Here is a 27,850-nt window from a genome sequence, read left to right on the forward strand (position 1 = left end):
ATATAGAAAACAAACTGGTGGTTACCACTGGGGAGAAGAAAGCAGCGAGAGGCAAGATTGGCACAGGGGATTAAGAGGTACAAACTACTATGTGTAAAATAAATAAGCTATAAGGATACATTGTACAGCACAGGAAATACAGCCAACATTTTATAGTAACTATAAGTGGAGTATAATTTATAAAAATTTTGAATCAGTATGTTGTACACCTGAAACTAATATAATATTGTAAATCAACTACAGCTCAATAAGAAAATATTAAACTCATTATAAAGCATTAGGCAAGAGTTACTTTCACTTTCTCCCTCAGAGCTTTGCTTATTTTGAAAATAAGAAAATATCTGTAAACTGAAGGTGTCATATGAGTCTTCTCAGAGTATTTTAGTTAGACATTCTGGGGAACAAAAATAAAACCTAATGTATATAGTAAAAAAACCCAATAATCATAAAGACTAGCTATATAAGAACATGTGCAAAAGAAACTCTAAACACATGTAACTATATTTTATAGCTATAATGGAATTTTTGTAACAGTTTTCATAATACAGCGTAAGAAGTGTAAGATGTTCTACTCTGAATCTTATCTAAAGAGTTCTAGTTACTGAAGTATCAAATGTGGTAGTGCCAATGTGATTCAACTGAGTGAACCTTAGATGATATTATATTAAGGTCACATATTTGAGGGGAATGTTTGAAGCAGTTAGAGCTAGATAGAATTAGTTTGGGAAGGTTTCATGGAAGATTTGGTCCTACTTATATAACATATTCCCCCACCCCCTGCCACTTTCCCCCCTTAATGTCCATATATCTGTTCTCTACATCTGTGTCTCAATTTCTGCCCTGCAAACCTCTTCATCTTTACCATTTTTCTAGGTTCTGATTATATGTGTTAATATACGATATTTGTTTTCCGCTTTTTGACAATACTTCACTCTGTATGACAGTCTCTAGATTCATCCATGTCTCTACAAATGACCCAATTTCATCCTTTCTTTACAGCTGAGTAATATTCCATTGTATATACGTACAACATCTTCTTTATCCATTCATCTGTTGATGGGCATTTAGGTTGCTTCCATGATCTGGCTATTGTAAATAGTGCTGCAATGAACATTGGGGTGCATGTGTCTTTTTGAATTCTGGTTTTCTCTGGGTATATGCCCAGTAGTGGGATTGCTGGATCATATGGTAATTCTATTTTTAGTTTTTTAAGGAATCTCCATACTGTTCTCCACAGGGGCTGTATCAATTTACATTCCCACCAACAGTGCAAGAGGGTTCCCTTTCCTCCACACCCTCTCCAGCATTTTTTGTTTGTAGATTTTCTGATGAAGCCCAATCTAATTGGTGTGAGGTGATACCTCACTGTAGTTTTGATTTGCATTTCTCTAATAATTAGTGATGTTGAGCAGCTTTCATGTGCTTCTTGCCCATCTGTATGTTTTCTTTGGAGAAATGTCTATTTAGGTCTTCTGCCCATTTTTGTATTGAGTTGGTTATTTTTTAATATTGAGCTGCATGAGCTGTTTATATATTTTGGAGAATAATCCTTTGACTGTTGATTCGTTTGGAAATATTTTCTCCCATTCTGAGGGTTGTCTTTTTGGTTGGTTTGTAGTTTCCTTTGCTTTGCAAAAGTTTTAAGTTTCATTAGGTCCCATTTGTTGACATTTGTTTTTATTTCCATTGCTCTAGGAGATGGATCAAAAAAGATCTTGCTGTGATTTATGTCAAAGAGTGTTCTTCCTATGTTTTCCTCTAAGAGTTTTAAAGTGTCTGGTCTTACATTTAGGTCTCTAATCCATTTAGAGATTTTTTGTGTGTATGGTGTTAGGGTGTGTTCTAATTTCATTCTTTACATGTAGCTGTCCAGTTTTCCCAGCAACACTTAATGAAGAGACTGTCTTTTCTTCACTGTATATCCTTGCCTCCTTTGTCATAGATTAGTTGACCAAGGTGTGTGGGTTTCTCTCTGGGCTTTCTATCCTGTTCCATTGATCTACATTTCTGTTTTTGTGCCAGTATCATATTGTCTTGATTACTGTACTTTTGTAGTATAGTCTGAAGTCAGGGAGTCTGATTCCTCCAGCTCCGTTTTTTTCCCTCAAGACTGCTATGGCTATTCGGGGTCTTTTGTATCTCCATACAAATTTTAAGAATTTTTGTTCTAGTTCCATAAAAAATGCCATTGGTAATTTGATACCGATTGCACTGAATCTGTAGATTGCTTTGGGTAGTATAGCCATTTTCACAATATTGATTCTTCCAATCCAAGAACACGGTATGTGTCTCCATCTGTTTGTATCATCTTTTATTTCTTTCATCGGTGTCTTACAGTTTTCTGCATACATGTCTTTTGTCTCCCTAGGTAGGTTTATTCTTAGCTATTTTATTCTTTTTGTTGCAATGGTAAATGGGAGTGTTTCCTTAATTTCTCTTTCAGATTTTTCATCATTAGTGTATAGGAATGCAAGAGATTTCTGTGCATTAATTTTGTATCCTGCAACTTTACCAAATTAGCACTAGTAGTTTTCTGGTGGCATCTGTAGGATTCTCTATGTATACTATCATGTCATCTGCAAACAGTGACAGTTTTACTTCTTGTTTTCCAATTTGCATTCATTTTATTTCTTTCTCTTCTCTGACTGCCGTGGCTAGGACCTTCCAAAACTATGTTAAATAACAGTCGTGAGGGTGGCCATCCTTGTCTTGTTCCTGATCTTAGAGGAAATGCTTTCAGTTTTTCACCATTGAGAATGATGTTTGCTGTGGGTTTGTCATATATGGCCTTTATTATGTTGAGGTAGGTTCCCTCTATGCCCACTTTCTGGAGAGTTTTTATCATAAATAGGTGTTGAATTCTGTCAAAAGCTTTTTCTGCATCTATTGAGATGATCATACGGTTTTTATTCTTCAATTTGTTAATATGGTGTACCACATTGATTGATTTGCGTATACTGAAGAATCCTTGCATCCCTGGGATAAATCCCACTTGACCATGATGTATGATCCTTTTAATGTGCTGTTGGAGTCTGTTTGCTAGTATTCTGTTGAGGATTTTTACATCCATATTCATCAGTGATATTGGTCTGTAACTTTCTTTTTTTTGTAGTATCTTTGTCTGGTTTTGGTATCACGGTGATGGTGGCCTCATAGAATGAGTTTGGGAGTGTTCCTTCCTCTGCAATGTTTTGGAAGAGTTTGAGAAGGATGGGTGTTAGCTCTTCTCTAAATGTTTGATAGAATTCACCTGTGAAGCCATCTGGTCCTGGACTTTTGTTTGTTGTAAGATTTTTAATCACAGTTTCAATTTCATTACTTGTGATTGGTCTGCTCATATTTTCTATTTCTTCGTGGTTCAGTCTTAGAAGGTTATACCTTTCTAAGAATTTGCCCATTTCTTCCAGGTTGTTCATTTTATTGGCATAGAGTTGCTTGTAGTAGTCTCTTAGGATGCTTTGTATTTCTGTGGTGTCTATTGAAACGTCTCCCTTTTCATTTCTAATTTTATTGAGTCCTCTCCCTCTTTTTATTGATGAGTCTGGCTAATGGTTTATCAATTTTGTTTATCTTCTCAAAGAACCACCTTTTAGTTTTATTGATCTTTGCTACTGTTTTCTTTGTTTCTATTTCATTTATTTCTGCTCTGATCTTTATGGTTTCTTTCCTTCTACTAACTTTGGGTTTTGTCTGTTCTTCTTTCTCTAGTTCTTCAGGTGTAAGTTTAGATTGTTTATTTGAGATTTTTCTTGTTTCCTGAAGTAGGCTTGTAATGCTATAAACTTTACTCTTAGAACTGCTTTTGCTGCATCCCATAGGTTTTGGATCATCGTGTTTTCGTTGTCATTTGTCTCTAGGTACTTCTTGATTTCCTCTTGGATTTCTTCAGTGATCTCTTGGTTATTTAGTAACGTATTGTTTAGTCTCCATGTGTTTGTGTTTTTTACGTTTTTTTCTCTGTAATTGATTTCTAATCTCATAGCATTGTGGTCAGAAAAAATGCTTGATATGATTTCAATTTTCTTAAATTTACTGAAGCTTGATTTGTGACCCAGGATGTGATCTATCCTTGAGAATGTTCTGTGCCCACTTGAGAAGAAAGTGTAATCTGCTGTTTTTGGATGGAATGTCCTATAAATATCAATTAAATCTATCTGGTCTATTGTGTCCTTTAAAGCTTGTGTTTCCTTATTAATTTTCATTTTGGATGATCTGTCCATTGGTGTAAGTGAGGGGTTAACGTCCCCCTCTATTATTGTGTTACTGTCCATTTCCTCTTTTAGAGCTGTTAGCAGTTGCCTTATGTATTGAGGTGCTCCTATGTTGGGTGCATATAGATTTATAATTGTTATATCTTCTTCTTGGATTGATCCTTTGATCATTATGTAGTGTCCTTCCTGTCTCTTGTAACATTCTTTATTTTAAAGTCTATTTTATCTGATATGAGTATTGCTACTCCAGCTTTCTTTTGATTTCCACTTGCATGGAATATCTTTTTCCATCCCCTCACTTTCAGTCTGTATGTGTCCCTAGGTCTGAAGTGGGTCTCTTGTACACAGCATATAGATGGGTCTTGTTTTTGTATGCATTCAGCGAGCCTGTGTCTTTTGGTTGGAGCACTTAATCCATTCACATTTAAGGTAATTATCGATATGTATGTTCCTATGACCATTTTCTTAATTGTTTTGGGTTTGTTTTTGTAGGTCCTTTTCTTCTCTTGTGTTTCCCACTTAAAGAAGTTCTTTTCGCATTTGTTGTAGAGCTCGTTTGATGGTGCTGAATTCTCCCAGCTTTTGCTTGTCTGTAAAGCTTTTCTCTGTTGAATCTGAATGAGATCCTTGCTGGGTAGAGTAATCTTGGTTGTAGGTTCCCTTTCATCCCTTTAAATTCCTTCCCTTTCATCACTTTAAATATATCATGCCACTGCCTTCTGGCTTGTAGAGTTTCTTCTGAAAAACCAGCTGTTAACCTTATGGGAGGTCCCTTGTATGTTATTTGTCGTTTTTTCCCTTGCTGCTTTCAATGATATTTCTTTGCCTTTAATTTTTGTCAATTTGATTACTGTGTGTCTCGGCCCATTTCTCCTTGGGTTTTTCCTGCCTGGGACTCTCTGTGCTTCCTGGACTTGGGTGGCTATTTCCTTTCCCATATTAGAGAAGTTTTAGACTATAATCTCTTCAAATATTTTCTCGGGTCCTTTCTCTCTTCTCCTTCTGGGATCCCTATAATGCGAATGCTGTTGCGTTTAATGTTGTCCCAGAGGTCTCATAGGCTGTCTTCATTTCTTTTCATTCTTTTTTCTTTAGTCTGTTCCACAGCAGTGAACTCCACCATTCTGTCTTCCACGTCACTTATCCATTCTTCTGCCTCAGTTATTCTGCTATTGCTTCCTTCTAGTGTATTTTTCATTTCACTTACTGTATTGGTCATCTCTGTTTGTTTGTTTTTTAATTCTTCTAGGTGTTTGTTCTTCAATTCTTCTAGGTCTTTGTTAAACATTTCTTGCATATTCTCGATCTTTGCCTCCATTCTTTTTCTGAGGTCCTGGATCATCTTCACTATCATTATTCTGAATTCTTTTTCTGGAAAGTTGCCTATCTCTACTTCATTTAGTTGTTTTTCTGGGGTTTTATCTTTTTCCTTCATCTGGTACATAGCTCTCTGCCTTTTCATCTTGTCTGTCTTTCTGTGAATGTGGTTTTTGTTCCACAGCCTGCAGGATTGTAGTTCTTCTTGCTTCTGCTTTCTACCCTCTGGTGGATGAGGCTATCTAAGAGGCTTGTGCAAGTTTCCTGAAGGAAGGGACTGGTGGTGGGTAGAGCTGGCTGTTGCTCTGGTGGGCTGAGCTCAGTAAAACTTTAATCTGCTTGTCTGCTGATGGGTAGGGCTGGGTTCCCTCCTTGTTGGTTGTTTGGTCTGAGGAGACCCAACACTGGAGCCTACCAGCCTACCTCTCTGGTGGGGTTAATGGCGGACACTGGGAGGGCTCACGCCAACGAGTACTTCCAAGAACTTCTGCTGCCAGTGTCCTTGTCCTCGTGGTGAGACACAGCCACTCCTGGCCTCTGCAGGAAACCCTCCAACACTAGCAGGTAGGTCTGGTTCAGTCTCCTGTGGGGTCACTGCTCCTTCCTCTGGGTCCCAATGCACACACTACTTTGTGTGTGCCCTCCAAGAGTGGAGTCTCTGTTTCCCCTAGTCTTGTCGAAGTCCTGCAATCAAATCTCGCTAGCCTTCAAAGTCTGATTCTCCAGGAATTCCTCCTCCCATTGCCGGACCCCCAGGTTGGGAAGCCTGACGTGGGGCTCAGAACCTTCACTCCAGTGGTTGGACTCCTGTGGTATAAGTGTTCTCCAGTTTGTGAGTCACCCAACCCAGCAGTTATGGGATTTGATTTTATTGTGATTGTGCCCCTCCTACTGTCTCATTGTGGCTTCTCCTTTGTCTTTGGATGTGGGGTATCTTTTTTGGTGAGTTCCAGTGTCTTCCTGTCGATGACTGTTCAGCAGTTAGTTTTGATTCCAGTGCTCTTGCAAGAGGGAGTGAGACCACATCCTTCCACTCCACCATCTTGAACCAATCTATATAATAAATTTTTATTACCAATTTTCCAATTATTATGAGGAGTGAGTTGTCACACAATGGCATTAGGACAAGAAGACTATCCCTCCCTCAGTCTCAACTAAAAAGATGTGCTACAGAGATGGACTTATGCAATGGCCGGGTGAGGACTTCAGTAAATTTGCTGTCTCACAAAAAACAATGAAAAACAGTTTGAGCTGGCAGAAGAAAGGTCAATAGAGATTATCTAGTTTGAGGTGTAGAAAGAAAGATTGAACACAAAATGAACAGAGCTTCAGAGACCTGTGGGATACCATCAATCATACCAAGATATACATACTGGGAGTCTCAGAGGGAGAGGAGAAAGATGAACAAAAATAGCTGAAGAAATAGCTAAAAACAACCCAAATTTGATGAAAAGTATTAATTTATACAATGAACTATTAAGTGGAGCTCACTGAAGTCCAGCTAGAATAGTCAAAGAGATGCATATCTAGAGGCATCATAATCAAACAGACAGAAAGTTAAAGACAAAGAAAATTTTCAAAGCAGCAAGTAATAAATAACTTATCACATACATCAGATCCTAAATATGATTAATAACTGACTTGTCACAAGAAAACCATGGACACCAGAGCACCAATAGGATGACACCTTCGAAGTGTTGAAGGAAAAAGGCAGTTAGCCAAGAATTCTATAGCCAGCAAAACTCTCCTTCAAAAACGAAGGGAAAATTAAGAGATTCCCAGATCAACAGACAAATAGGAAATACTATTGCACCTTACAGGAAATACTAAAAGGAATCCTTCAGGCTTAAATGAAAGGACACCTTATATAACTTGAATCCACTGGAAGAAATAAAGAGGTAAAGGTAACTACATAGGTAAATATAAAAGACAGTATAAATGTACTTTTATTTATAACTCTTTTGTTCTCCTGCTTTACAAGACAACCACATAAAGCAATAATTACAAAACTGTGTTGACGGGTGTACAATGTATAAGCATACCTTGGAGATATTGCAGGTTTGGTTCCAGACCAGCATAATAAAGCGAATACTGCACTAAAGCAAGTCACATTATTTTTTGGTTTCCCAATGCATATAAAAGTTATGTGTACACTACAGTCTCTTAAGTATGCAATAGCATTATGTTTAAAAAAAGTGTACATACTTTAATTAAAAAATACTTTATTGCTAAAAAATGCTAACCATCATCTGAGTCTTCAGGAAGTTGTAATCTTTTTGCAATAATAACATCAAAGATCACTGATCACCATAAAAAAATATAACAATGTAAAAGTCTGAAGTATTCCAGAATGTGACACTGAGACATGAAGTAAGCAAATGCTGTTGGAAAATGGTTCTGATAGACTTGTTCAACACAGGATTGCCACAAACCTTCAATTTGTAAAAAATGCAATATCTGCAAAGTGCAATAAGATGCTATTTTATGTCTGCATAAAGATCTAATTTGTATGACAGTAATACCACAAAGGAAGTGGGAGGGAATGGAGGTATACTGGACCAAAATTTTGTATACTACTAAACTTAAGTTAGTATTCAACCAAACTAGATTGTTTTAAGATGCTAATTGTAATCCCTAGGGTAATACTAAGAAAGTAACTCAAAAAAATATAGTTAAAGAAACAAGAGAATTAAAATGGTACACTAGAAAATACCTATTTAATACAAAAGGTAATAATGGAGGAATAGAGGAACAAAAAAGATATAAGACATAAAACAGCAAAATGGAAGACATAAATCCTACCTTATCAGTAATTACATTAAATGTAAATGGATTAAACACTGCTCAAAAGGCAGAGGTGGTCAAAATTGATTAAAAGAAAGAAAGAAACAAACAAAAAAAAACGGGTTCCAACTACATGCTGCTTACAAGAAACACTATTTATTTATTTATTTATTTGCCATGCTGTGCAGCTTGCAGGATCTTAGTTCCCTGACCAGGGAATGAACCCAGGCCCTCAGCAGTGAAAGTGGAGAGTCCTAACCACTGGACCACAAGGGAATTCCTAAAAAACACAATTTAGATTCAAAGAAACAAACAGATAAGAAGTAAATGTATGGAAAAGACATATCATGCAAACAGTAACCAAAAGAGAGTTAGACAGCAGCAGTGACAGTAAATATCAGAAAAAATGAACTTTAACACAAAAACTGTTATTAGAGTTATAATGATAAAGGACATATCCAAGAGGAAGATAAAACAATTATAAACATATGCAGTTAACAATAGGGCCCCCAAAATTCCTGAAGCAAAAACTGACAGAACTGAAGAGAGAAATAGACAATTCAACAACAATAGTTGGAGACTTCAATATCTCACTTTCAATAATGGACAGAACTAGACAGAGCATCAACAAAGAAACAGAAGACTTAAACAACCAACTAGATCTAAGAGATTTCAACACAACACTCCACCCAACAATAGTATACATGGTCTTCTCAAGTACACATGAAACATTCTCCATGATAAACCATATGCTAGACCATAAAAAGAAGCCTCAATAAATTCAAAAGGATTGAAAACTTCAAAGTACATTCTACAACCACAATGGAATAAAATTATAAATCAATAACAGAAAGAAATCTGGGAGTCACAAATATGTAGAAATTAAACACATTCCTAAATAACTAATGGGCCAAATAAATCACAGAGGAAATCAGAAAATATTTTGAAATGAATGAAAACAAAAACACAACATATCAAAATCTATGGGAAACAGATGTTAAACAAAAACTTGTACATGAATGTGTAACATTCTTAACAGCTCTAATCACAACACCGAAAAGGTAGAAACCATCCAAATGTCCATCCACTGATTAATGGATAAACAAAATGTGGTATGTCCATACAATGGAATATTATTCAGCCATTAAAAGGAATGACATATTGATACATGTTACAATATTGTTAAACCCTGAAAATATTATGTTAAGTGAAATAACCCAAACACAAAAGGCCACATATTATATGACTCCATTTATATTAAATATCCAGGACAAGCAAATCCATAGAGACAGAATGTGGATGAAAAGCTGCCAGGGGCTGTGGGGGTGGGAGAATGGCAAATGACTGTTAATGACAAGGGGGTTTCCATTTGGGGTGATGAAAAGGTTATGGAACTAGATAGTAGTGATGGTTGCATAGCATTAAAAATGCACTTAATGCTACAGAATACACTTTAAAATGGTTTAAATGGTAAATGTTAAGTGTATTTTACCACAATAAAAAAAAGTGAAAAGCAATATTTTGAGAAAAGAAAATGTTAAGAAAACACATTAAAAGTCAAGTACTTTAGGGCTTCCCTGGTGGCGCAGTGGTTGAGAGTCCGCCTGCCAATGCAGGGGACGCGGGTTCGTGCCCCGGTCCAGGAAGATCCCACATGCTGCAGAGCGGCTAGGCTCATGAGCCATGGTTGCTGAGCCTGTGCATCCGGAGCCTGTGCTCCGCAACGGGAGAGGCCAAAACAGTGAGAGGCCCACGTACCGCAAAAAAAGAAAAAAAAAAAAAAAGTCAAGTACTTTAAATAGACACTCAGGTCTAAAACAGAGTTCTGTGATTTCAGCAGAATATCATAAATGCAAAAATTGTCAATACAGAGTTATGTTCCATACTTGTATGTGAGGCCAAGAGGCCTCAAGTGTGGGCTCATCCTCTTCTGGATCAAAATCTGGATTATCACTTGGAGGAAGAGTTCGGAAGATGTTAGCACTGATCTGTAAAGAAAAATAAATTTAGATTCATGTTCTAAATAAACGTATGTTTTTGTTGCTTAATTGAATTAAAAAATGCAAAATGAAATATTTTTAAGATAACTTTATTTAAGAAAAAGGTTAAGTTGTGGCTGTAAGCTTAGTTCAAAACCTATAAATCTCTTCAAGATATGAAGGCAGCCATTTGTTTCTCTCTTTTCTCTGTCCCATAATTCTGACTTCTATAGATATCAAACTTCGTACAGATTACCTCTAGACTCCTCTTCCTTAAATCACAAGTTTTTCTTTCCAAGTTTTGCTTTAAAAAAAAAAAAAAAAAAAAAAAGAGGATGTGAGGGAACTGGGGGGCGGAGCATAAAGTTCCTAACTCTCCCTATCCCTAACTTGATTCTTTTCATCTTTCCACAACTCCCCCCATATTCTAACCCAGCCATTTACTTACCTTATAACCCAAGAGTTTGGTAAAATATCTCTTACACATACACATCACACTAAAGAAGAGGAGGATGGGGGTAGAATACTTTCACTGTCATTACAGACACAGTTATTCACTACCATTACAGACAGAGTTATAATACCCCATGATGACTTAATTTACTGTATTTCATTAACTCTGAGTGTTTTTTAAAAATATATTAATCTCTCTGAAATAAGGATATGCTTTGAGACTCTTCATTTCAGAGTCTTCATTTTAGGTTATAACTTCATCTTTCACATTGTCTGTCTTAGTACCAAAGTAAACTACATATCCTTTTTCTCTAGCAAAGGATGGATTGTGAGCCCAACTCAAAATTCGTTGAAGAATGATGAACAGACTGACAGACCAAATGGTTTAGTAAACATGTAAGGCCCTAATTTTGAGGCGTTGGTCATTTAAGATTAATTATTTGGGGAACAGAGGATGAGACAAGCGTTGTTTGGTGGTGCAAGCAAATTCCCAACCATTCTTATGAAGTAGCATCTATGGTAATCCAAACAACTGCTAATGGTCAATTACTATAACCATAAGACTTAGAAAGTTATAATCCAGAATTTGATTTGCTAGAACTCAAAGCCAGTATATGAAGGCAGAGCCAATAAATAGTTTGATAAATATCAATTTCACAGAGTGGCAGAAAGTCATAGATAGAACTTGAAAAGGAAATATATCCCATAGGAGGGCATAATTTGCCTTTGAAATCATACTTATTATTGTTGGTAGTAAAAGTTAAACCTTGTAGCCACCAATAAAATTAACTGTATACAGCAAATACACAGAAGAGCTTTAAAGAACTAAGTGGGTGAGTTCGCTTCTTATCTAGAAATTAAGTACCCAGAAGTTTAAAAAAAAAAAAAAAAGGACAAAACACACGCATCTTTTTACTTGGGAAAAGAAATTAAATCTCAGAATTTATTAGTAAATAGAAAATTACAAAATAACTTGACTCAAATATTTGAGTACTTTCAATATCTGAGGCAACAACTTTAGAGAGATAAAAATATCTTCCCTAGGATTTTCAAAATTCCTGAATACAAACCATTTGAAATCAATAAAGTGGAAATATTGCATTTTCCCCCTGAACATTTTTTAATGACAAACACAAAACAAAGAACAAAATACAAAGTCTATCAATAATCAATACTTATATTCTCAAACTGTCTCTTTTAATTATCTGTGGAATTGAGGAAGCTAATTTCATTTTGATTAATGTTCTCTCTAGAGCTAATGTTTAAAAAAATCTTAAGGCTTTTATTTTGTTTTTTAAAAAGAAAAAAAAAACCAAAATGTCCTAAGTCCTTTTAATTGGTCTTCTAGTACAATATGATGAAAGAAAACTCAGCTAGTACATTAGGGTCAAATTTAACTTTCCTGCACATTTTGCTCTTCCCCCAGAACATATATCAGGCACAGGGAAAGAAATTAAGGCAACTAAACTGTATAGTTTATAGCTTAGATTATACTTGCTATAACCTTCTATAACCAACATTTAAGCTTAAATTGTGTACTCAGTGACTCTAATTATTTCAAATGAATTTTTTGTATTTGTTATGCACCAAAATACAAAAACCACAAGTCCGAAACAAATTTCTACAGTTTGATGGAGAATATGGTTAAATAATTAATAAACAGTATCCTAAACAACCTTACTTCAATACTTTTCACAGCAGATATTTCAAACTCTTGTTTACATCATTTAACTTGTCTCACGTTTTGTTTAAAATTCAGTGTTATAGAATCTACATATATGATATCAAAATGTCCTAAATAAGATTTATTTTAGACCTGACTCCCTTATCCACTGCTGAGAGCCCCATAGTTTTTCATTGGTCTTTTCTTCCCCCTTTAGATGTTCTTTCTCCGCAGCTATTCAGCTGCATGTTAATTATCTATCAATCTGTATTACCTTGAGCTTATATCTTTCTCCTAAGCTCTAGATATGCACTATCCAATGTGGTAGCCACCAGCCACTGTGGCTACTGAATTCCCAAACTATTATAAAGCAATGACACCATCATTGGAATGGATGGATAATCTTTCAAATGGACTATTTAAAAAAAACATTCTTTTGAGCACATTAATTATTGTATATTTATTAAAAATCAGTCTCATTAAATCATAATTACACCTCAGATCTTACTTGAATTTATATAAATCTGAGGAACTTAAGTCTAGAGGCTTACCATTTTTACTATATCAGAATACGCTGATTCAACAATTACACCACGATTAGTTGAAACATACTCAACCAGTTCATTCAATGTTGCTCTTTTAACTTCTTTGCTCTTCAAGTCTGAAACAGAGTCCATGAAATCAAAGAGTATGCAACACTGCTGCAGCTTCTGACAGAAAAGCTCTTGTTGTTCATTTGAAGTGGCATCTGTAAATAAAAATAAAGAGAAACTTAGAAATGACCTACTCAGAAGTTACCTTCATGTTTACCAATTTTGTAGAAGCTATTCACATACATAAAGTAAAACTTCTCTCAAAAACCTAGTGAGAAATTTACCCATCTAATCCCATTATTCACGCCAGACATGAATTTCTATCTTCCTCCTCTCTCACTACCCACAATCAATCATTAAATGTTATTGATTCCGTTTCTTTAATTTATCTGGAATCTATCCTTTTCTTGTCATTCCCTCTGCCACTTTAATGGCCCTCACATTCATCATTTAGACTACAGCAATGACACCCTAACTGCTTCTCTTGCCTGGGGCCATAACCTGCGATTCCTGATTTATCCTCTAAGCTACTTCAAAAGCTAAAATCTTGCTAAAATGAGAATCATTCTGATCATACTCAATACTTTTCAATGATCCTCCAAAAATTACAGAATGACGTTCAAACTCCTTAGGATTGTATACAAAATGAAGCTGCCTACGGCCAAGAGTCATCTCTCAACACTATCTAGCATGCACCTTCACTTTAGTTAAACCATGCTCTCTGCAATTTCCTGAAGATTTTACACTGTTTCCTCTGCCTGGAATGCCCTTTTCTCACATTTCCACCCTGAGAACTCTCCCCATTTATTAAGTTTCAGCATAAGCATATTCCACTCTCAGAAGCTTTCTCTATGGCACTGAAGCTAAATTGGTTGGTTAACCCACACTGACCCAAATGTATCTTAGGTGCTATCTCTATTGTCGTATTTACTGTGCGATATGGCAGTTATATTTTACATGTATTATACTCTTAGGTTACGAGGCCCCCAAAGACAGGAAACAAGTGTTCTCCCTTTCTCTCTCTCTCTCTCCCTCTCCCTCCGCCCTCTCATTATCTAGCACAGTACCTGCCACACAACATGCATTCAGTAAATGTTTATTGTTTTATCTTCTACTGAGTACAAAAATATGGGCACATTATAATCATTTGATTCTAACAAATGTATTAAATCTTTTTGTTTGCAACATTCAAAAAGTAATGAAATTTCACTTCTGAATTTCAAATCTATAAACAGGGACCTTCAGTTATTCAGCTCAATTATTTGTTTCTTGAACTACTGAGATTAAATTTTTAAAAATCATGTATTCCAATACTGATATTGAGCTCATAGTATACAACAGTATTCCTTCATTCAAAACCAATGCCTGCTTTATATAAAGATAGAGGTAGAAATCTTCATAAAGATGATAACCTAACCAAGGATGCCCATGCTTTTTAATTCCTCTGGGGCAGGAAGCCAAGTGAAATTACTTTGCAGCTATATTCAAGTGCTGTCCTTAAAAAGCTGAGCTAGATAAGGTACTGCTAAAATATAGCAGGTCAGATATCCTAAGCCCACTCACACAAAAAGGACAAATACAGCATATCCTTTTGATTAGTCAATTTTGTTCAATAACTTAAAACATAATATTTACAAAAAAACAAACATAGATATATTATAAAGAAAAACAAAATTCACATGACTTTTGAAGTAAAAATATAAAGATTCTAAAAAAATTTTGAATTTGCTGCAACCCATTTATGGAAACTTCTTCTGTGGTAGTGCCACACTTACAAAGAATTTGCATAACACTCTATGTTCCAAAATCAATAATGGCTCTCTGCTACATGAAAGCCAAGGTCTACAATCCTAAGATAGGCATCAGAGTTCATGTAATATTGACAGAGTACATGACATTTTTGATGATCACTTCCATAAAGTTTTTGATTCAAGAACACCTTTATTTGAACTGTTCTGTTGCGGGAACATTTTTATGTATCCTTTTAAAAAAAAGACCATTAAATCTGCAACTACTTTCAATACCAAGTAATTTGTTAAACAGTTATCTTTACCCAGAAGTTTATTAAACCTCATTCTACTGCGGGTGAGAGTGAAGCACCATCCAGCATACATACTGCATATAATCTTACCAGTCATAATTCACTATACTAGTTCATCCCAAAACGACCATCAGTTATTCTAAGTAGAATCTGCTCATTCCCTGAGACGTTAGCTGTATCTTAAATGGCCTTTTTCTTAAATTCTCTTGGGGTTTTCTCCCTTAAAGTTAAAAAGGTATCCACTTAAGATTGGTATTTAGTTTATTTCAATTGCTAAACAGACGTCTGCTTAATACAAATACTTGGCTTGAAAAACTAGAAGATGGACACCTGTCCTTTTTGTAAGCTTCCTAATCAGGCTAAACTTATTAGATTGGGTATGTATTATACATTAGAGAAGTGGGTAATAATTTGGGCTTAAGAATCCTTCTCAACTCACACTGTACAAGAAATCCCCATAGTTCTCTCCATTACTCAGTAATATCTCTATCTATTTATAAATATATCTACATCCTTATTGTATAGCTTTATACTGTCTATTATAACACATATCTTTGTATATAGTTAAATTCCATTATAATGATGGTTTGGGGAAATAGGTGCCATACCTTTAGAAGGTAACTCAGTTCAAGAGAGTTAAAAAAAATTTTTTTTAACTTATTTATTTATGTATGTATTTATTTTGGCTGTGTTGGGTCTTCATTTCTGTGTAAGGGCTTTCTCTAATTGCGGCAAGGGGGGGCCACTCTTCATCGCAGTGCGCGGGCCTCTCACTATTGCGGCCTCTCTTGTTGCAGAGCACAGGCTCCAGACGCGCAGGCTCAGTAGTTGTGGCTCACGGGCCTAGTTGCTCTGCGGCATGTGGGATCTTCCCAGACTGGGGCTCGAACCCGTGTCCCCTGCATCGGCAGGCAGACTCTCAACCACTGCGCCACCAGGGAAGCCCCTTAAAATATTTTTAACCTTTTTTTCCTTATGCTAAAAAAATACAAACTCATACAATATCCCAGTTCAATCAGAGATCACCTTAGATAGCCAGCGCTATTCTCTCCTTCCGCCTCCAAACCACCTTCTCTATTGTGAAATCACTCCTCTCTCTGTTCTCCAAAGGCCATATCTTTGTTCAGACTCTTCCCTACCTGAAATACCTTACCAGATTCCTCCCCTGTGTTTCCAAATCCTACTCACCCTTTAAGAATAAACTGAGGGCTTCCCTGGTGGTGCAGTGGTTGAGAGTCCGCCTGCCGATGCAGGGGACACGGGTTCGTGCCCCGATCCGGGAAGATCCCACATGCCGCGGAGCGGCTGGGCCTGTGAGCTATGGCCGCTGAGCCTGCGCGTCCAGAGCCTGTGCTCCACAACGGGAGAGGTCACAACAGTGAGAGGCCCACATACCGCAAAAAAAAATAAAATAAAAAAATAAAAAATAAACTGAAATCTCACATTCTCCACCAAATTTCCCTTAGGTAGGTCAGGATAAACTGATCCCTCCCTTCTCTGGACATCTGTAATACAATCTCAATCATACACTTGAGCATGCATTAACTTTGGGCCTGTATTTAATGAATATTTCTTTTAGCACTCATCAAAAGAATTCAGGTTCCTCAAGGGCAAGGATCATCCACTGAGCAGGCTTTCCTTTTTATCTCTTTTACTTCTAGCATAGGGTATATAAGGAGCCAACAAATGTGTATTTGATGGTAGAAAAAACTCTGAATTTGAAGAATAAGATTATGCACTGAATTAAAATAGGCTATAGAACAAGGAAAAGAGACTGCATATCAAAGTTGGCATAAATAGTGAATTATTACATCATATCTATGTTTAAGAATTTATAACAATGACCATTTTTATCAATACCCTACCTTGATGGTTGATTTAAATGGATTAAATGAGATAATGATCATGAAGGTGAGTACATATATGTCAAAGTAGATACAAATGGAAGGCATTTTTCTCACCACAGGCTAGTAGCCTACAGCTAACATGTTAGAAGACACAAAATGATTTTCAAGACTGACAAACAGTAGAATCAGGAACATGTTATATATAAAAAGGAAGTTTCTGGGCTTCCCTGGTGGCGCAGTGGTTGAGAGTCCACCTGCCGATGCAGGGGACACGGGTTCGTGCCCCGGTCTGGGAAGATCCCACATGCCGCGGAGCAGCTGGGCCCGTGAGCCATGGCCGCTGAGCCTGTGCGTCTGGAGCCTGTGCTCCGCAACGGGAGAGGCCACAACAGTGAGAGGCCCGCGTACCGCAAAAAAAAAAAAAGGAAGTTTCTTTTTCTTTTTTCTTCTTTCTTTTTTTTAGGAAGTTTCTCTTTCTGGGCACCTAACCCTTGAGTCTCCTTGGGAAGAAATTAATGTTTTTCATAGCTTCTCCATTCAGTGATCCGCCACTTAGCCTAAAGATTTCTTTGAAGTTGCTTTCTCCTCCAGAATTATATCCCAGCAGTACCTAATATTTGGATGGAACAGGTCACATCTGGATTTTCCCAAAATTAGATATATTTAGAAAGCACTTAACATTTCAACTCCTTTGGCTCTGAGTTGAAATAGAAATGTCCAAACTTCAATTATTTTTAGGTATTAGGGAATAGAAAAATCTTTTGCTACCTAACCCCTCCTGTAGGTAATACATGTTCTATTGAACCGTCTACTGTGCTACATAATAAAACATAATGCTGCGAACATTAGCGCTTCCTTCATGCCAAATACAACTCTGTTTCCTATGTCTATTTATTTAACTTTCAAAGCGGTCCTTTACGGTTAGTTTTGAAAGTTAGAGATGATTTCCTGCCTTCAAGAGCTTAGAAGCAGGTTGGGAAGACAAGATACAAAACATTAAAAAATAATGCTATCAGGCGATAAACAAATGTAAAAGGTATGGTTGTTTACCATATACACACACACACACACATATATATACACACAATCTATTCTCTATATAACCTGGAGTCCAAAAGAATTTGAGAGCACTTACAAGATTAAATATAAGGAGAACAATTAAAAATAAAATCAGGATTAATTAAAAGCAGGAAAGCTATAGATATTACAAGGTATTTGACTGCTATATTTAATCACTTTGTGTTGAGTTGCTTGGCAACTAAGGTAAAACAGCAGTGGAAGAGGTGATCAGATTGTAAAAGGTTAAGTGAGAGAAGAGAATGCTCCTGTCGCCTACTGTTGGCTGGCCTACTTCTAGGTTCAAGACAAGCAACCTTTTCATATAGATCGAAAACATTTTTATAATGGTTACCCTAGTAAGAAAAGATGAGATCATTGTTTTCATCATTAAAAAATTATAAAATATTTCACACTTGTCTATGTTTAATATAATCCCAACTCTTTTTTTTTTTTTTTTTTTTTGCGGTACGCGGGCTCACTGTTGTGGCCTCTCCCGCTGCGGAGCACAGGCTCTGGACGCGCAGGCTCCGCGGCACGTGAGATCCTCCCGGACTGGGGCACAAACCCGCGTCCCCTGCATCGGCAGGCGAACCCTCAACCACTGCGCCACCAGGGAAGCCCCTAATCCCAACTCTTAGGCACCTTTCTGAAACATCAATTTTCAGAATTTTCTTATAAGAAAAAGAGACAAAAAGCAAAAAATATATTTCAGTAAGCTGAAAAAAGATCAGACTACATTCTGGCTATATTTCATAAATATGAATAAATACTTTGTGAGGAAAAGAATGGGTAATAATTCTGTTCACTAGGGAATTCCCTGGTGGTGGAGTGGTTAAGAATCCGCCTGCCAAAGCCCGGGACAGGGGTTTGATCCCCGGCCCGGGAAGATCCCACATGCCGTGGAGCAACTAAGCCCGTGCGCCACAACTACTGAGCCTGTACTCTAGAGCCCGCGAGTCACAACTACTGAGCCCACGCACCACAACTACTGAAGCCCACGCACCCTAAAACCCGTGTGCTGCAATTACTGGGCCTGCGTGCTGCAACTACTGAAGCCTGTGCGCCTAGAGCCCATGCTCCGCAACAAGAGAAGCTCGCACACTGCAACGAAGAGTGGCACTCACTTGCCACAACTAGAGAAAGCCCGTGCGCAGCAATGAAGACCCAACGCAGCCAAAAAAACAAATTCTGTTCACTAAATGTAAAAAGCACTGACAGTATCTACACTGACCACTTTATACTTCCGCTTCCCCATTACAAGCATGCTTGCAAATGAAGTCTGTCATACTCAGTGGTGTTTCAGTATGGCAGTGCCTTACTTTTAGGCAGTTAGGTCACATGCTGTTTTTACTTGGCTATTTTTACTAGGCTTATGTTGATTATCCATTTGCCATTCTCACATGTGGATAATAATATCCATTCTGATTCCTATAGTGATAACTTCCTCACCTGGGATTCTCCCTCTGCAATATTAACTGATGTTATCCATCAGAATTCCACTTAGAGGTTCAAAAATAAAAATACCCCTGGAAACATACTAATTCACAGGAAAAATTCATAATACCTTACAGTGCTACATCATATAGCAACCCGGAATGGTGGATGCTGACGATGTAATTGTTTTGCAACATGCCCCAAGTACAACACAGTATTTGCTAGTCACTCTGAAATTAATTACAGGAGACCCCAAAATTTTGTGGGAGCAGTTTAAATCTGGACTTCTTGGAAAGATGACACTGTACCTATTTCAAATAAACATTAATTTCTTCCAAAATGTGTATATGAATCATGACCAAATAAAAGATGAGCATTTAAGATCCTGGTGACAGCCATTTAAATAAAGAGAGGGACTTCCTGGTAGCACAGTGGATAAGACTCCACACTCCCAATGCAGGGGGCCCTGGTTCAATCCCTGATCAGGGAACCAGGTCCCACATTCATGACACAACTAAGAGTTCGCATGCCACAACAACTAAGAAGCCTGCCTGCCGCAACTAAGGAGCCAACGTGCGGTAACTAAGGACCCCGCAAGCCACAACGAAGACCCCAAGCAACCAAATAAATAAATATTAAAATAAACATAAATAAATAAGCAAAGAGAAAAACCCAGTCCTATACATAAACCTATTAGCATACCTTGACCTCCCCCTAAGTATTGATCTGGGAGCAATTCAGACCACCATTTATGATCATAATATAGCATACTCAACAATCTTAAATGTCTTCAGTCTTTATGTTGCTTCAAAGAAACTTAATCACAACTTAAGAATATAATGTAACAGACCTGAAACACCAATATATTATATTCATATTTATATGCATCTCTTCACTAACAATATCAGAGCTAAGGATTTACTAAAAGTGCTCTTCTAAAAAATATTATTAAATCCCCAATATAAAAAGCTCTTCATGTAAAGTATTAAAGATGCAAGAAAAGCTACACAATCAAGGAATTATCTAAAAAACAGATATGTGTGCAAAACACATAACAGTTAAAATCTGACTGGAAGATGAATTCTTTTTTTTTTTATACAGCAGGTTCTTATTAGTTATCCATTTTATACATATTAGTGTATACATGTCAATCCCAACCTCCCAGTTCATCCCAACACCACCACCCCACGCCACTTCCCCCCTTGGTGTCCATACGTTTGTTCTCTACATCTGTCTCTATTTCTGCCCAGCAAACCAGTTCATCTGTACCGTTTTTCTAGATTCCACATATATGTGTTAATATACAATATTTGTTTTTCTCCTTCTGACTTATTTCACTTTGTATGACAGTATCTAGATCCATCCACATCTCTAAAAATGACCCAATTTCATTCCTTTTTATGGCTGAGTAATATTCCATTGTATATACATACCACTTCTTCTTTATCCATTTGTCTGTTGATGGGCATTTAGGTTGCTTCCATGACCTGGCAAGTGTAAATAGTGCTGCAATGAACATTGGGGTGCATGTGTGTTTTTGAATTATGGTTTTCTGTGGGTATATGCCCAGTAGTGGGATTGCTGGGTCATATGGTAATTCTATTTTTAGTTTTTTAAGGAACCTCCATACTGTTCTCCACAGGGGCTGTATCAATTTACATTCCCACCAACAGTGCAAGAGGGTTCTCTTTTGTCCACACCCTGTCTAGCATTTGCTGTTTGTAGATTTTCTGATGATGCCCATTCTAACTGGTGTGAGGTGATACCTCATCGTAGTTTTCACTTTCATTTCTCTAATAATTAGTGATGTTGAGCAGCTTTTCATGTGCTCCTTGCCCATTGGTATGTCTTCTTTGGAGAAATGTCTATTTTAGGCCTTTTGCCCATTTTTGGATTGCATTGTTTGTTTTTTTAATATTGAACTGCATGAACTGTTTATATATTTTAGAGATTAATCCTTTGTTGATTCATTTCCAAATATTTTCTCCCATTCTGACGGTTCTCTTTTGGTCTTATTTGCAGTTTCCTTTGCTGTGCAAAAGCTTTTAAGTTTCATTAGGTCCTATATGTTTATTTTTGTTTGTATTTCCATTACACTAACAGGTGAATCAAAAGAGATCTTGCTGTGATTTATGTCAAAGAGTGTTCTTCCTATACTTTCCTCTAAGAGTTTTATAGTGTGCGATCTTACATTTAGGTCTCTAATCCATTTTGAGTTTATTTTTGTGTATGGTGTTAGGGAGTGTTCTAATTTCATTCTTTTACATATAGCTGCCAGTTTTCCCAGCACCACTTATTGAAGAGACTGTCTTTTCTCCATTGTATATCCTTGCCTCCTTTGTCATAGATTAGTTGACCATAGGTGCGTGGGTTTATCTCTGGGCTTTCTATCCTGTTCCATTGAGCTACATTTCTGTTTCTATGCCAGTACCATATTTTCTTGATTACTGTAGTTTTGTATTATAGTCTGAAGACAGGGAGATTGATTCCTCCAACTCCGTTTTTTTCCCTCAAGCCTGCTTTGGCTATTTGGGGTCTTTTGTGTCTCCATACAAATTTTAAGGAGTTTTTGTTCTTGTTCTGTAAAAAATGCCATTGGTAATTTGATAGGGATTGCATTTGATCTGTAGATTGCTTTGGGTAGTATAGTCATTTTCACAATATTGATTCTTTCAAACAAAGAACATGGTATATCTCTCCATCTGTTTGTATCATCTTTAATTTCTTTTATCAGTGTTTTATAGTTTTCTGCATAGAGGTCTTTTGTCTCCCCAGGTAGGTTTATTCTTAGGTATTTTATTCTTTTTGTTGCAATGGTAAATGGGAGTGTTTCCTTAATTTCTCTTTCAGATTTTTCATCATTAGTGTATAGGAATGCAAGAGATTTCTGTGCATTAATTTTGTATCCTGCAACTTTACCAAATTCAATGATTAGCTCTAGTAGTTTTCTGGTGGCATCTTTAGGATTCTCTATGTATACTACCATGTCATCTGCAAACAGTGACAGTTTTACTTCTTGTTTTCCAATTTGCATTCATTTTATTTCTTTCTCTTCTCTGATTGCCGTGGCTAGGACTTCCAAAACTATGTTGAATAATAGTGATGAGAGTGGCCATCCTTGTCTTTTTCTTGATCTTGGAGGAAATGCTTTCAGTTTTTCACCACTGAGAATGATGTTTGCTGTGGGTTTGTTGTATATGGCCTTTATCATGTTGAGGTAGGTTCCCTCTATGCCCACTTTCTGGAGAGTTTTTATCATAAATAGGTGTTGAATTCTGTCAAAAGCTTTTTCTGCATCTATTGAGATGACCACATTGTTTTTATTCTTCAATTTGTTAATATGGTGTACCACATTGATTGATTTGCGTATACTGAAGAATCCTTGCATCCCTGGGATAAATCCCACTTGACCATGATGTATGATCCTTTTAATGTGCTGTTGGAGTCTGTTTGCTAGTATTCTGTTGAGGATTTTTACATCCATATTCATCAGTGATACTGGTCTGTAACTTTCTTTTTTTGTAGTATCTTTGTCTGGTTTGGGTATCAGGGTGATGGTGGCCTCATAGAATGAGTTTGGGAGTGTTCCTTCCTCTGCAATGTTTTGGAAGAGTTTGAGAAGGATGGGTGTTAGCTCTTCTCTAAATGTTTGATAGAATTCACCTGTGAAGCCATCTGGTCCTGGACTTTTGTGTGTTGGAAGATTTTTAATCACAGTTTCAATTTCATTACTTGTGATTGGTCTGCTCATATTTTCTATTTCTTCGTGGTTCAGTCTTGGAAGGTTATACCTTTCTAAGAATTTGCCCATTTCTTCCAGGTTGTCCATCTTATTGGCATAGAGTTGCTTGTAGTAGTCTCTTAGGATGCTTTGTATTTCTGTGGTGTCTATTGAAACTTCTCCTTTTTCATTTCTAATTTTATTGAGTCCTCTCCCTCTTTTTATTGATGAGTCTGGCTAATGGTTTATCAATTTTGTTTATCTTCTCAAAGAACCACCTTTTAGTTTTATTGATCTTTGCTACTGTTTTCTTTGTTTCTATTTCATTTATTTCTGCTCTGATCTTTATGGTTTCTTTCCTTCTACTAACTTTGGGTTTTGTCTGTTCTTCTTTCTCTAGTTCTTCAGGTGTAAGTTTAGATTGTTTATTTGAGATTTTTCTTATTTCTTGAGGTAGGCCTGTATTGCTATACACTTCCCTCTTAGAACTGCTTTTTGCTGCATCCCACAGGTTTTGGATCGTCATGTTTTCATTGCAGTTTGTCTCTAGGTATTTTTTGATTTCCTCTTTGATTTCTTCAGTGATCTCTTGGTTATTTAGTAATGTATTTTTTAGCCTCCATGTGTTTTTTATGTTTTTTTCTCTGTAACTGATTTCTAATCTCATAGCGCTGTGGTCAGAAAAAATGCTTGATATGATTTCAATTTTCTTAAATTTACTGAGGCTTGTTTTGTGACCCAAGATGTGATCTATCCTTGAGAATGTTCTGTGCGCACTTGAGAAGAAAGTGTAATCTGCTGTTTTTGGATGGAATGTCCTATAAATATCAATTAAATCTATCTGGTCTATTGTGTCATTTAAAGCTTGTGTTTCCTTATTAATTTTCATTTTGGATGATCTGTCCATTGGTGTAAGTGAGGGGTTAACATCCCCCACTATTATTGTGTTACTGTCAATTTCCCCTTTTAGAGCTGTTAGCAGTTGCCTTATGTATTGAGGTGCTCCTATGTTGGGTGCATATAGATTTATAATTGTTATATCTTCTTCTTGGATTGATCATTATGTAGTGTCCTCCTTTGTCTCTTGTAACATTCTTTATTTTAAAGTCTATTTTACCTGATATGAGTATTGCTACTCCAGCTTTCTTTTGATTTCCATTTGCATGGAATATCTTTTTCCATCCCCTCACTTTCAGTCTGCATGTGTCCCTAGGTCTGAAGTGGGTCGTTGTACACAGCATATAGATGGGTCTTGTTTTTGTATCCATTCAGCGAACCTGTGTCTTTTGGTTGGAGCATTTAATCCATTCACGTTTAAGGTAATTACTGATATGTATGTTACTACTACCATTTTCTTAATTGTTATGCATTTGTTTTTGTAGGTCCTTTTCTTCTCTTGCGTTTCCCACTTAGAGAAGTTCCTGTAGCATTTGTTGTAGAGCTGGTTTGATGGTGCTGAATTCTCCCAGCTTTTGCTTTTCTGTAAAGCTTTTGATTTTCCATTGATTCTGAATGAGATCCTTGCTGGGTAGAGTAATCTTGGCTGTAGGTTCCCTTTCATCCCTTTAAACCCCTTCCCATTCATCACTTTAAATATATCATGCCACGCCCTTCTGGCTTGTAGAGTTTCCTTTTTTTTTTTTTTTTTTGCGGTATGCAGGCCTCTCACTGCTGTGGCCTCTTCCGCCGCGGAGCACAGGCTCTGGACGCACAGGCTCAGTGGTTACGGCTCACGGGCCCAGCCGCTCCGCGGCATGTGGGATCCTCCTGGACCAGGGCACAAACCCGCACCTCCCGCACCAGCAGGCGGACTCTCAACCACTGCATCACCAGGGAAGCCCTGGCTTTTAGAGTTTCTGCTGAGAAATCAGCTGTTAACCTTATGGGAGTTCCCTTGTATGTTATTTGTCGTTTTTTCCCTTGTTGCTTTCAATGATTTTTCTTTGCCTTTAATTTTGTCAGTTTGATTACTATGTGTCTCAGCGTGTTTCTCCAGCGTGTCCTGCCTGCAACTCTGCACTTCCTAGATTTGGGTGGCTATTTCCTTTCCCATGTTAGGGAAGTTTTAAACTATAATCTCTTCAAATATTTTCTCAGGTCCTTTCTCTCTCTCTTCTCCCTCTGGGACCCCTATAATGCGAATGTTGTTTTGTTTAATGCTGTTCCAGAGGTCTCGTAGGCTGTCTTCATTTCTTTTCATTCTTTTTTCTTTAGTCTGTTCCACTAAAGACAGACTAGTGAATTCCACCATTCTGTCTTCCACGTCACTTATCCATTCTTCTGCCTCAGTTATTCTGCTATTGATTCCTTCTCGTGTATTTTTCATTTCACTTACTGTATTGTTCATCTCTGTTTGTTTGTTTTTTAATTCTTCTAGGTGTTTGTTCTTCAATTCTTCTAGGTCTTTGTTAAACATTTCTTGCAGCTTCTCGATCTTTGCCTCCATTCTTTCACTATCATTATTCTGAATTCTTTTTCTGGAAGGTTATCTATCTCCACTTTAGTTGTTTTTCTGGGATTTTATCTTGTTCCTTCATCTGGTACATAGCCCTCTGCCTTTTCATCTTGTCCATCTCTCTGTGAATGGGGTTTTTGTTCCACAGGCTGCAGGATTGTAGTTCTTCTTGCTTCTGCTGTCTGCCCTCTCAAGATGAATTGTTTAAAAATTTAACTATCTTCTATTTTATTATTATGACTGAAACTTGATTGGACTCAAGAATTCTTACCACTGTTGAGATCCATGGCCTTAGGCAGAGAGAGAATCAAGATAATTCTAGAGAAGTGAGGCATTTCATCTTTGGAGAATTATTAACACAACTTTTAAAACTCACAAAAGCCCAGCTAGATTTTTCCTACTTATCTCTAAATTGTTAAGTTTTTTCAATACTCAACTTGAAGATGTATCTGGCTCACACTTTAAAAAATAGTGCTCTAGAGAACTGTTTTTCAAAGTGTGGGTTGCAATGCGTTAGTGGGTAGAATAAGATAACTTTAGTGGGTCACAACCAGAACTTAAAATAAATATAAAATATCAGCATATTGCATGTAAGAGTGTTATTTTATGAAACATTATATGAGAACTGAGTTGTAAAGTAAAATGTGTTTCTTGTTATAGTTTTCAGTCAAAAAAAAAAAACCCTGTAAACCACTGCTGTACAATATGTAAAGTACAATAAGATCCCATACTACATAGCACGCCCAAGATCACAAAGAATATCTGTAATAAAAATGGGATTCAAATCACCTAGAATGCAAGGAAAACAAGTGTTATATAAAACTACTGCCTTTGAAATGTCAACTGTTCCTTTAATAGCTATCTTCTAAATCTTTACCCACTTACAGATCACAGTGCATATACTTAAAAATGGCAAATTTGTTTATCTCCTTCCCTTTACTCTAAAACAGAAGTTCCCAACATTTTTGGCAACTGGTTTCACGGTAAACAATTTTTCCATGGACCGGGGGGTGTGGGGGGTTTGGGGGTAAGGTAAGGATGGTTCAGGCAGTAATGCGAGAGATGGGGAGTTTTGCTCGCCTGCTGCTCACCTCCTGCTGGGTGGCCCAGTTCCACAGACCATTACTCGTCTGAGGCCCAGGGTTGGGGACCCCTGCTCTAGAAGATTAGACCAGAAAAAAGAGAGAGAAGGAGAGAAAGAGAGAAAGAGGGCGGGGGAGGGAGGGAGGGAGAGGGATAAATCCACAATACCAAAGAGAATAGAAGAATGGTTCCACAGGCAAAAGACAATCAAATTTCTGGAAAATTCGAAGGACATTAAGTGGTAAGTGACAAAACCAAAAAAGAGGAACCCACATCCTAGAATACACAGAAAATGTATTACAGGTGAGGTTCCTACAGAACTACAGATTAGAAACACTAGATGAAATAGAAGACGGATTAAGACGTGAACTGAAAATAGGGGGGATGACATAAATCTGTATGTGCTATGCAGTTTACTACCCCACTCCGAAAGACAGTGAAGCATTCATGCTCCAGGCAAAAACAAAATCAAAAAGAAAACCCAAGAAACAAAAAAACAAAAACAAAACCTGGAAAGTTCTTCCCTAAAGAAACTGAATAGTCCCAGAGAAATATTCATACATTCTAGCTTTTAACCAGTTCCCTGCCCGATTACTCTAAACAAAACTAGACCGTCAACAAATCCCATCCAACTTCTGAAGTGACTTTTTTTTTGTTCACTCATACGTATCAATAGATTATAAAGGATCACCAGATATTCGAGGAAAGCCTATAACATAAAAAAAAAACTAAATCAACAGAGGAAAAAAACCTAAACAAAGGGATAATTCAGTTAACACCAGAATTTCAGACGCCCAGGAAAAAAGACTAAAAGCTTTCAAATTAAAAAGTCACTCAAAAAAGAACCAGAGGCAGATCTCCATCAGACTTCTTATCAGCAAGAGTGATGCCAGAATATAATGGGGCTCTGCCACTAGAATTCTTTTTTTTTTTGCGGTACATGGGCCTCTCCCTGTTGTGGAGCACAGGCTCCGGGCACACAGGCTCAGCGGCCATGGCTCACAGGCCCAGCCGCTCTGTGGTATGTGGGATCTTCCCAGACTGGGGCACGAACCCACGTCCCCTGCATCGGCAGGCAGACTCTCAACCACTGCGCCACCAGGGAAGCCCTGCCACCAGAATTCTTATGCCAATCTAGAACTCTATAACTAGCCAAGTATCAATAAAGTATACTGGTTCAAAAAGGGCACTTTCAGACATGCAAATACTT

General features: G+C 37.2%; 1 protein-coding gene across 1 annotated transcript in view; it reads right to left on the bottom strand.

Moving 5' to 3' along the window:
- Window positions 1-27,850, bottom strand: part of PPP2R5A (protein phosphatase 2 regulatory subunit B'alpha) — a 94,326-nt gene that overhangs the window by 33,436 nt on the left and 33,040 nt on the right. Inside the window, exons 2-3 of the mRNA XM_065891017.1 lie at window positions 12,959-13,155; window positions 10,199-10,300 (exon numbers count right to left, since the gene is read on the bottom strand). Of these exons, the coding sequence (XP_065747089.1) occupies window positions 10,199-10,300; window positions 12,959-13,155 (299 nt within the window). The remainder of the gene's footprint in view (window positions 1-10,198; window positions 10,301-12,958; window positions 13,156-27,850) is intronic.

The sequence above is a fragment of the Phocoena phocoena genome, chromosome 1 (assembly GCF_963924675.1).
Source record: "Phocoena phocoena chromosome 1, mPhoPho1.1, whole genome shotgun sequence".
Lineage (NCBI taxonomy): Eukaryota > Metazoa > Chordata > Mammalia > Artiodactyla > Phocoenidae > Phocoena > Phocoena phocoena.